The 11,501-nt window shown below is 41.0% G+C and overlaps 1 protein-coding gene across 4 annotated transcripts in view; it reads left to right on the top strand.

Moving 5' to 3' along the window:
• Positions 1-10,711, top strand: part of fhdc1 (FH2 domain containing 1) — a 29,006-nt gene extending 18,295 nt beyond the window's left edge. For 2 of the 4 annotated variants that reach the window (XM_055056651.1, XM_055056652.1), the window contains exons 5-12: positions 6-91; positions 1,524-1,624; positions 1,993-2,063; positions 2,620-2,727; positions 4,057-4,127; positions 4,655-4,772; positions 5,044-5,208; positions 6,611-10,711. In XM_055056651.1, the coding sequence (XP_054912626.1) occupies positions 6-91; positions 1,524-1,624; positions 1,993-2,063; positions 2,620-2,727; positions 4,057-4,127; positions 4,655-4,772; positions 5,044-5,208; positions 6,611-8,725 (2,835 nt within the window). In that variant the 3' untranslated portion in view covers positions 8,726-10,711. The remainder of the gene's footprint in view (positions 1-5; positions 92-1,523; positions 1,625-1,992; positions 2,064-2,619; positions 2,728-4,056; positions 4,128-4,654; positions 4,773-5,043; positions 5,209-6,610) is intronic. The other 2 variants (XM_055056654.1, XM_055056655.1) reach the window with 1 other exon arrangement.
• Positions 10,712-11,501: the final 790 nt, after the last annotated feature.

The following is an 11,501-nucleotide window of genomic DNA, read 5'->3' on the forward strand; positions in this document are numbered from 1 at the left end:
TGCAGATCAAGAAACTGCAAACTTTTAAAGGAGACCCAGACAAGCTGACACTGGTTGATTCCTTTATGTACCTCCTGATCCAGGTGCCACGGTAAGCTGGTTTCAGTGGTGGAGCAGTGCATGCAAAGGCATTTCCATCAAAAGGGAATCTGGAGTCAGCAGTTTCTGACAGATAATACAGAGTTTATCCTGAGGTGCTGAATGGAGATGATTTCATAACCTTTCTGGGGAGTTTGCAGGAGGCTGGAAATGTTCTGCTGAATAACACAGTTCATATTGTCAACTGTCTCATTTAATTGGTAGAAAAATATGTACTTCAAACTAATACCAAAAATTTATTTTGGTATTAGTTTTCAGATTAAACTGGCAGTATAAACTTGAGGTCATGCTGAGTTGCATTTATTTTAAGCATTTTAATTAGTGAATATAGAAATGGTTTCCTAGTTGTTGCCTTTCTGTCCACTTCTGCTGTAAAAAAAAATCTCACTTCCAAAATAGTCTGGACTTTCTTCCCTTCACTTGGATTGTCTCCTGTAGATTTTCTACAGTTCGCTTTCATAACAAATAGCTGTTATGAAAGCAGACCTGTAACTATTTGAACCCAGTCTTACAGTTTAAAAGGTGATTCTGCTTAATACTGATGCTAACTTTTGATTTTAATAACCTGTTAAAACCAGACCCTTGACCTATGCTATTTGCTTCTTCACAACGGTCTGGGCTCTCAGGTATTGAGAAACCTTTGCTTCCTGGAGGCGTGGCCTATGTTGAGGTTCTAAATTTTACTAAATCTCTACCAGTTGCCTGTGACATTTGCAATGTGCCAGTTTGACACCATAAAGCTGTTTATCTGAAGTTGCAGAAAATTTCAGGTAAACAACCATCCTCCACTGTGAAGAGTGAAGAGCTGATTCAAATGAGGCAGCTGTCAATATTTGGAAATGCGACCATGGACTGAACGGCTTCATTTACTTCCTCTGCTGCCGTTGCTAAATTACAGGCAGACTACAATTCTAAAACAGCGCAGAAACTCAACATCCTTTTTAAACTTCTCCTTCTGTTCACTGACTTGCCGATAGAAAATCCACTGGATTGAATCCAAGACTAGACTGTGCTGGTAGTGACTTTGTTTTTTGAGCAGTTATACAGGAAGGCAATGGCCTGACTAGAATTTAAGGACATTTTTTAAAATCTCAAAAACAAGAACAAAATATCTTTCTTATTCTTCTGCCATTCAGCACTTAGAAATATTTTTGGTTTTCATAATAGACCTAAAACAAAAATATGTTTTATCTGGCATAATCTCAGTGAGAGAAAAAAAACAGTTCTTCCTTTTTATAAAGGGTAAATGAAGAACCAGTTTCAACTCCAAAACTCAGTTCAATGTATGATATACACAAATATTCCATTTCCCCCAGGATTCAGTAACATTTCAAATAACAACCAAAAATCAATTGCTCTTAAGAAAGAGGTTCAGCAGCTCTCCATCTGCTGCCAGGCAATCCTCTCACTGTCTTGGTTTGTAGGTTTGAAGTTCGGATCGAGGCCATGGTTCTCCGTGAGGAGTTCTTACCTGGCAGTGCTGCAATGAGTCATGACATCGATGTCATCAGAGCCGCTACTGAAGGTATGACGCACGTAAAATATGGTGCCACATATTTTTTGTGCATACGCAGGCTTTATGCATGAAGCTCCTGGTAGAGATCTGGACCTCATGCTCAGTTTCTAACCTACCCAACAAATTTCAATTTTATAAATAATCAGTCTTATTTATCTGAGCATTTAAATAAAAGTTATTTTAAGTAATCTCCATAGGTTTTTCACTTACCAAAACTTTTTTGCACAATCGTATTTAAACTTTCAGCTTCAGTCTTTTGTACTAAATCAAACTGAAAAAAAAAAAAATAATGTACAGATAAATCAGAATGTCTGAACTTGTGTTATCTTTGAGCTGATGTTTTCCTCTGGAGTCTCTAATATGTTCCTGTCCTGTAGAGCTGATGAACTGTGAGGAGCTTCATGCCATCCTTCATCTGGTCCTGCAGGCTGGAAACATCATGAACGCTGTAAGAGTTTCGCCTCATTAAACACTTAGTTATTAGCCTGGAGCCATTCTGCATATTATGTGATATTTGTACTTTAAACCCATATTTACTCTTTGATTCAAGCCACCTTCTTTTTAACAACTTCTTTTAACCCTCTTGCTGTTTTAACGTGACACTCAGGAGCGGTGCAGCCAATGTCATAGTCAAATGGTGGAAGCGGGAGGGTCGTCCCATCAGACTGTCAGTTTCCGAAACCACACAACAATAAAACAAACTCCCAAAAGCTCAGTGCGCCCGCACCAGACTGGACACAGAGTAAAAAAACTCAAGTGGTCTAATTGACCCATCCATTAAGACTGCAGGAGGGTTAAACTTACCACATTTTATTTTTCAGTTTTTTAAAAACAACATGATTTTGATATTCTAAAGTTTTATTCGGCACTTTAAAGTTGCATGAGGAGATGCTTACTGCACAGAACAATTAGCTGTACTCATCTACAGTTTTCTGATAACATTTTTGCTTGTGTTTCAGACAGTGATCACCTTTTGCCTCTGCTAAATATCTATCTGTCCACAGGGTGGCTACGCAGAAAATGCAGTTGGATTTAAGCTTTCGTCTCTTCTCTCATTGGCCGACACTAAGGCCAACAAGCCAGGAATGAACCTGCTGCATTTTGTTGCCATGGTTAGTAAACCTGGAGATATTGTCTCTGTCTGTCTGTCTATTGAATTGTCTGCCCGTCCGTCCGTTCGTCCATCTGTCATCGACCTGTCTATCGAGAAAATGAGAGACTGATCTATGTCTCATAGATTGAATAGATAAATCTAGAAAATATAGACCTAGAATAATGTTAGATCTAGATTTGAGATCTATATAGAAAACAAGATCTATCTCTGTCTCATTTTCTGGATCTATTCCTCTAAATGGATGTCATTTCTAGATCGATCGATAAAATTCTGGAACAGATTAAGAGACCACCCACAGCACTGAACCCTCATGGTTATTCCTACATTCTGAACTCTTCCTGAGTTCAAACATTAGTATTGTTTCTAAATGAATATGAACTTAATTTCTTTGCATTACTTGAGATCTGAAAGCACTGCATCTTTTTAGTTATTTTGAACAATTCTCATTTTCTATAAATAAATACTAAATTTTTGCTCAGAATTTGAGACATGTTGTAGCCTACATAGAATAAAAGAACAATGTTCATTTTACTCAAAAATATACTTATGAAGAGTAAAATCAGAGAACTGATCATTTTGCTGTGTTCTCTCAATTTTTTCAAGAGCTTTATATCTTGTTTAATTCATCTAATTTATTTTTTTTGTATTTTTCCTTCAGTGACATGTTTAAGGAGATTGTTGTTGCTTTGTTTTCTTGTTGCTGAACGTTGACAGCTTCTTTAGTCATTTTTATTGATTTTGTGGACTGCTTCAGAGGAAACAGGAAAAATAACGTACCAAACCTCACTGACCAAAAAGTAAGGCACAAGTGTCCATCCAGCTGCAGAAAAGTCAGCATGAGACCTCAGATTCACATATAAGCTGTGTTTTATAAGTGAACAATATTCTACCTAACCATGACAACAATATATAATGTCATGGTTAGGTAGACGAACTGGAGAGAAAGTAAGAGAGAAAATCAGAGTCAGAAGAAAAACTGGGAAAGACCTTCAGAAAGCCAGGAAGGTCTTGTAACTGTAATAGGAATCATCCCTAACAAAAAACCCTGGATCACCAGTAAGCTACAGAAACTGCTATGTTGAGATCCATCCTTACTCCCAAAACTTTCATCCTGCTGTAAGAGAAAGAGAAAATTCCAAACACTGTGATTCCAGAAGGATGTTTGGAGAACTGATGGTGACCAAAAGCATTCAAGAGATAAAACTGGATCACCAAACTTCCATAGCTCCATAAAACGTCCATGTGTCTTCAACACAGCATACATCCTACTCTATCCAGCCAAGTATTCAGTGTTGTGATGTAAACTTTTTAATGTTTCCGCCCACAGGAGGCGAAGAAGAAGGATGAAAAGCTGCTAAAGTTTCCAGAGAATCTGCAGCATGTACAGAGTGCAGCCAGGTAAACAAAAACTTCCTTCTGGTGTTAGCATTTCATACTGAATACATATTTATTTATACTCTGCCATCCAAAAGTTTTACTGATATTCAAGCACCTGCATGATTGAAGAGTCATGAATCAATTTGGAAGTGATTGAGTGGATTCACTGAAGAGTCTGGCCTCTGTCACAAGCACATTGCAGTGAGTCCATCCAGCTTCCCAAGGTCAGATGTGTGTTCCGTGCAGCTCCTGCACTGCAGAGGCTGCATCACTGCTCTACTCCTGCCAGTAGTCCTACAGTTCTTAAAGTTTGAATAAAATCAAAAGAACTGACTGAGGTTTGTGTATTAACCTTACATCAGATTCAAAAAGCCTCATTTATGCCCAACGGGGCAATAACTACATAAAAAAAAAGGACAAAATGCATTAGCAAAGTCCAAATGGGCAGTGAGGTGAGAGTCCTGTGGGATGGGGCGACCTAAGAGTGTGTTAGGTGTGTGAATGTATATCTGTGGGGAATTTCTGACCTCTTTCTTGTTTCTGTGCAGAATTTCAGTTGAAAACATTGAGCTGGAGTTTTCCTCCTTATACGTCCGGATCAAATCCCTGGAAGAGAAAATTCAAGGAGAAGAGCAGCTCCAGCTGCAGCTGGAGCCCTTTCTGCAGGTGAAGCTGCTGCACTGATGTCACACAGCACACACACACACACACACACACACACACACACACACACACACACACACACACACCACACACACCCCACACACACACACACACACACACACACGCACACACACACACACACACACACACACACACACACACACACACACACACTGACAGTTCTGGAGCTTCTGACTCAGCTGCTGCACACAGCAACATCTGTAAAATAGTAGATGGTTGAGAAAATGTGTTTGTGTTTGGCGTCTGCTCTCAGAGCTCAGCGCAGACGCTGCAGGACTTAAAGAGGCGCAGGCTGGAACTGCGAAAAGAGGGCAACACTCTCATCGATTTCTTTTGTGAAGACAAGGACACCTTCAAGCTGGATGAGTGTTTCCGGATTTTTCAAGACTTCTGCATTAAATTCAACAAAGCTGTAAAGGTTAGTGTGAGTGCAAAGATGCAATATTTGCACTGTTTTAGCAGCCGTGGTAGAGATTATTAAAACAGCCTAAAATGCATCTGTCTTTTATTGCAATAACAAAACATTTTGGAAAAATCCAAAATTGAATTAGTTTGTTAATTCTGTGGAAGAAAAACATAAACATATAGTGCATTTGGGGAATAATGAAAATGTTAAAAAGGGCCAGGACACCAGGGTTTACAGTGTGGTGGAAAAATCCCCATATCAGTGGTAAAAAGAAACAGTAATTTTGTTAGAGTGAAATTATGCTTCACTTTTAAAACAGTCATTTATTTCAACTTCTTTGGAACTTTTTTTGTGACTTCTTTACTTTGTGTGGCTGATTTCAAAATAAAAGCATGATGAGCAGTGCTGCTTTACAGCTTGTTGTCGGTAGTTTGGTCATGCATCAGCAGAGATGGAGTATCTTTCATCAGCAGTAGCTGAAATAAGTCCAACAAAAAAGAGAAAAACCTCTGACATATGAGAATATTTTGAAAACACATCTCACAATAAGGTTTTGATTAAATAAAAAATAATAAACCCCACAAAACCTCTACAAATATAAACCTCTAATGAAGCTGCCTAACCACAGCAAACCACAAAATACTTCAATCTGTTTGTACTTGTAATACTTTAATTTAAAATATCCAATCAACATTTTAAGAGTACCAAATGAATGTTCTCTTAATAACATTCAGGAGCCTTTGTCTGCCTGTATGAATGACCAATCAGAGTTAGTCTTCTGTAAACTGTGTATTTTTGGTGTTGGCCAGGACTCCCTTGAAAAGGAGTTTTTTTAATCTTGATATAAAATTTTAAGAAAGTAGCCGGAGGTCCAAAAATACTTCAGAGAATTCAGAGACGGTCACTTTATAAGATTGCACAAATTCTTGCGAAGTGAAGAATCATTTAAAGCAAACAGGTTCTGCTCATGACGTCTGCACCGTGTTTCATACCAAACAATCAGAGTGAGGCTTGGATTTCTATGAAATAATTTCTTTAATAATCAAAGCAAGTAGCAGGAAATGTAAATCGTAAATCAATTTTCAGAATGTTTAGCTAATTCACATGCAGTTGAGTGTATGTCAGTATAGACACTGGCTTGTCCAAGTATCCAGGCCTTTTGTCTTTTTTCATATATTGTAAAGTGACAACCACAAACCTCAGTGCATTTTACTGGAACTTTTTTATGATAGACCAACATAAAATTGCACATAGGAGGTAGGAGGAAAAATATACATGCTTCCAATCGTTTGCTTTTTTTTTCAAATAAATTTATGTGAAAAGCATGGCATGTAATTGTATTGGTATTTACAGGCTGTGTACATCTCTCATTACGTAGAATTCCTAAAGTCTCCCTAATCCTGTTTTGTCTCAGGACAACAGGGAGCGTGAGCTGAAGGAAGCAGCCAGACTGCGGCGGCTCAGGGAGCTGGAGGAGAAGCGCTTTGCGTGGGCCGCTGAGGATCACAGCAGCGTCTTCGGCCGCAGCAGCAGCGAGAGCGACGTAGAAATGCTCACCAAGGAAGGCCTGCTGGACTTCTTCCAGAAAAGATCCCAGAGTCCAAACAGTCCTCTAGGACGCTCTGCCAGCGCCCGCCGCCACCGTCACACTGTGACCTCCGTAGTAGACCGTGAGCTCCAGGGTTACCTGGAGCTGTTTGGAGGCGCTGGGAACCCCACCAACTACTCCAGGTTCTACAGCCTGCCTCGGCCCGGCCGGCCTCTCCACAGGAACGGCGTGCCGTGGATTCTTGGTCAGGATGACAGCAGAGAGGCGACGTCTCCACATGCAGAAACGGAGCCCGTCAGCTCTCTGGCCAGCTTCTCCTCCTCTTGCATGAACGACAATGAAGTCGTCAACGACAACAATAATTACTCGTCTGTTTCAGAGAGCAGCGCTTTGCCTCGACCCTTCTGTGTCTTTCAGAAGCCCACCCGCCTTCCCAACCCGGCTATTTCTGGCCTCATGAATGTTAGCGTGGACAAGCACACTTTAGTTCAAGCTCCTCAAAGTTTTGACCTGCAGAGCCCAAACAACAACAGCGACCAAAAGCACTTTGTCAGCCATGGCGACGTTGTCGTAACTGAACTCGAACAGGAGGCAGAATGTTCTCCCAGACATCAGGACAGATTCATGTTTGATGAGGTTTCAGAGAAAAGAGCTGATCCAAAGGCAGGGGAAGGTAAAGACGAGGCAGGAGCTTCCTCTGAGAGGGAGAAAGACGACAAGGACTGCAGCACAGTTTCATCCACAACCTGTGATACTCCCCTCCCTCTGGACACCTCTGTGTCCAACAAGAAGCCCATGTTTTACATAATAGACTGCACCGAAACAGACTGCTCTGTGGTGCTGGATTACTCCGAGGCTGAAAGCTCATCGCTCACCAAAGAAGGTCTTCAGTTTGTTCCTCAGTGGAGCAAAGATCTGGAAAGCCAGCAAGGTCCAAATTCCTCCTGCAACGACCAGTATGTCTCAACCAGTGAGCTCTCAGCGCCCAAATCTGCCGACGCAACATCTGTGGCTGCATCTGCCACCACAGAGGACTGGGACACAGAAAGCTGCGACACAGCAGAGGGGAAACAGGCTGCAGAGAAGGACCAGAGAGCAGGCAGAAAACCGCTGAACTCAAAGGGCAACAAAGTGTCAAAGGGTAGCGGGGGTCGAGGGGTTCGGACTCTGACCAGCGCCGAGAGCCAGGGAGTCCGGAAAGTTGTCCCCATCAGCAGGGTGAACAGGTCGGGCAGCAGCAGGAGGACAGACAGACCTTTGGTCCAAGACGGCGGAGAGGCACACCGACACCTCCGTGACCAAAGCACCCCTGCAAGAGGAAGAGCCGAGAAGACAGCAAGGCCACCTCGACACTCAAGTGTTCCTCCTGATGACTCCAAGGTCCAGAGGGGGGGTGATCTTACGGGGGGCGTGTCTAGGTGGGCGCGAGATTCAACGCCGAGGAAATCTTCCCTCCACAAGCCGAGCGCCAAACCCCTCAGAAACATCCCAAAGCCCGTACACGAGGAGAAGATGTGCCGCTCCACCATGAGGGCCCTGGCTCAGGCTCAGGCTGGAGCCCATGGGGGGCCTTCCTCCGAGAACAGCAGCTCAGAACCGCAAAGCGCTAAGAACTCCTCTAACGTCCCCAGCTTTGCCCGAAACACTGTAGCTTCATCTTCCAGGACCAAGAGGGATCTGGGTCCTCCCTCCATCCCTACCACTCCGTCCCGCAGTCCTTCGCTCCGGGGACACCGCACTCCCACCAAGCAGAACCGAGCCTCACCGACACCTCAGAGCAATGAAGAAAAGCCTCCAGGGACACATCTGCGGCGGGTGCACAGCGTCAAGGCGGCCAGCCGCAGCGCCTGTCGCAGCGAGACCCCGCCTCCAACATCAACAAGGGGGAGGATTCGGAAGACCAGCAGCTTTTCTGAAAAGTCTGTGCAGCTCAGAGACTCGTTGCTGTCTGGCAAAGCCACAAAGCCAAGCTGGAAGTGAAACCAGACCTGATGCAACCTGACTGCAGTCACAGACGACCTCTCCATTTAGAATAGAGTGATATTTACTCACCTTACCAATCCACAGTGGAGAGGAATCCTCTCCAACATGCAACAGACCTGAAGCTGAAATCCATATTTTGCTGTTTCACCCTCTGAGGTTACTTCTGTAGTTGACAAGTGCAAAGAGCAAGATGCAATGAACCTCTTAATTTTTGTCATGTTTCTTTAGAAAATTACTTTTGTTGTTCCGCTAACATGACAAGTGGTAAATTGGTGATCTTACACAGAAGCCTTATTGCCTGCTTAGCTGTTAATCTGCAGAACCCTGTATGCTACTGTCTGTTACGATGTTAATGTTTAAAAAAAAATACTGACTCACTACCATAATGCTGCTAATTAGCTCTGATTGTTCCCTTTTTTTTATTTCAGGGTTTCAGAATCTGGTAAATCTTGCCGCTGTCACTGTGCCTTGAAAAAGTATTGACAACCTGAGAACTTTTTCACATCTTCTCAAGTTACAACATAAAAAAATGAATACAATAGGTTTAATATGTACTTTATGTGATTGGAAGATAACAATGAGTATTGCACACATTGGCAATGGCAGGACTGCACAATGTGAGGAAATAATGTTATGCAATATGCTCAATATTTCAGGTATAATATTGTTTAAATCCTCATTTTTCTTAGTTTCCTGTTTCTCTGTGGTTATTGCGATGCTTCATCAGGGCGTCTGATCTGAGTCATGCAGGCCAGTAAATATCCAGCCAACAGGCTGCATGTATAATTGGCAGATTGATGGAATTCACGTTTATAATTCACTCTGGGATTTCTGAAGGTTTTTATTTGGGAACATCAAAGTAAACAGGGTTCAATACAAATGCTCTCCACAGTTTTCAGGTTTTTATTCCTTGTGTCCCTTTCCTCCGCCTTCACAATGATGTGCAGCCTTGCCTTTGTATTGGTCTATCACATAAAATGCCAAATGAATACGCACACGTTTGTAGTTGTAATACAAGAAATCATTCAAAACGTTGAGCGCTGTTCATGCTTCTGCCAGGCATTGTGTGTGTTTTCGTTTTGTCTGGTCCTCCAACTGTTTCCTTTGCTCAAAACCTCAGACAGATCGCTGTGGCCTTGTAATCACATGAGAAGGACTCATTGATTTTTATGTGCTGACAACATGGACATAATCTGATCAGTTAAAGTCCATGGCATTCTCAAGTTAGAACAACATGTAAATTCACAAATAAAATACCACTGTACACAAACTGCTTTTGGTACCTTTTCTATTTAAGCGTCAATCATTTGTAAGTGCATGAAGTCACTGTGGACTTCAGAAATGTTCAAATTTTGAAAAGACATGATAAATATTGATGATGTAAAATAAAAATGTTGAGTGAATTTAAATAATACTGAAAACATGGCCAGTGATCCCTTCATAATATTGAATAGCGCTACGAAAAGATTTTTGTCTCATTAAGATTGATCTTGTTTTTGCTCTTCACAGATAACTATGTAAATATGATCTGAGGATTTAGGAGGGTTAGATTATCTCACTCAGGATGTTTTTTGGCAGGTGGCTCTTTGTGGGGGTTTTTGGTCATTTAACTTGAACATTTCTGCTTGACACCGGTTTTGTTTCTTATTATCGAATCATGAACTTTGACCTTACCTGAGGCAAGTGAAGCCTGCACAACCTGAGATGTTCTATGATGGTTTGTGACCTCTTGGAGGAGTCCATATATTGTGTCTGGAGACTCTCCCTGTGGTTCATCTTCAAACTGCTTAGTGACTCTTTCTAGACTCATGAATCAACAGCATGTCTCAAATTTCTCAGTTCTTTTCAATCGTGGCATAAAATTGTTTAATGAAAACATTTAAACTCCGTTTTGTTGGATTTGATCTATATGTTTGTTGACGCTACTAGTTTGTTGACCAGTAGTACCAGGTTTTCAAAGATGTTCATTAACAGTTAACAATTAATTTCTTCATTCAACAAAGAGGACATTTACTTTTTGGCTTGGATAGATTTTTTTTACTGGGATAAATCATCATTTGAAAACAGTTTGATTATCTTTGATTTGTGTGACAAAACAGCAAAACCAAAACAAATAAAATAAAACAATAGGAATCTGTCAGGGACAAATGCTTGTTTGCAGTTCTGATTCCTACAGACCTTCAGTTTTTGTCTTCATTTAATAGACTTCCAGTTTATAAGAATAGCTATAGCAAATAATTTATTTGAAATCGAATTTCTAATACAGGAACAACAAACTAGTGTCACAAACCACAAGCAGCAGAAATAATCTTTGATTCTTTGAGATATCTATAATTACAGTCTTCACATCTTCTGAGGGTGTCATGGTTTTGTCACAGTACAAACGTTGACTTTTACTGTCTTGTGTTGACACATTTCATGGTTTCCTGTGAAATAATGCCCAGAGTCCATTTTTATTGTGCTGTTCAAAAAGGTCAGTAAATATTTGTATTTATTCATAAATGGTGGTTTAGAAACTGCTTATGGATGTAGAAACATGTTACCTGAAAAGCTCTAATATCTTATTTATGTTTAATAGTTCTTAAAATGTTTGTGCTTCGATGACAACAAAACTCATATCTCGCACTCTTCATTATTACCAAGCCTGTTGTTTCCCATCAGTTGTCCTGGCTGCGATAAAATCACATTTATAAAATGAGTCACACTGAGCTTAACAAGAATCTCTATTTTACATACGCTCTCTGGTAACTGGTGATATATTTACATTCAAAAT

The sequence above is a fragment of the Poeciliopsis prolifica genome, unplaced genomic scaffold (assembly GCF_027474105.1).
Source record: "Poeciliopsis prolifica strain line A6 unplaced genomic scaffold, Auburn_PproV2 SCAFFOLD045, whole genome shotgun sequence".
Lineage (NCBI taxonomy): Eukaryota > Metazoa > Chordata > Actinopteri > Cyprinodontiformes > Poeciliidae > Poeciliopsis > Poeciliopsis prolifica.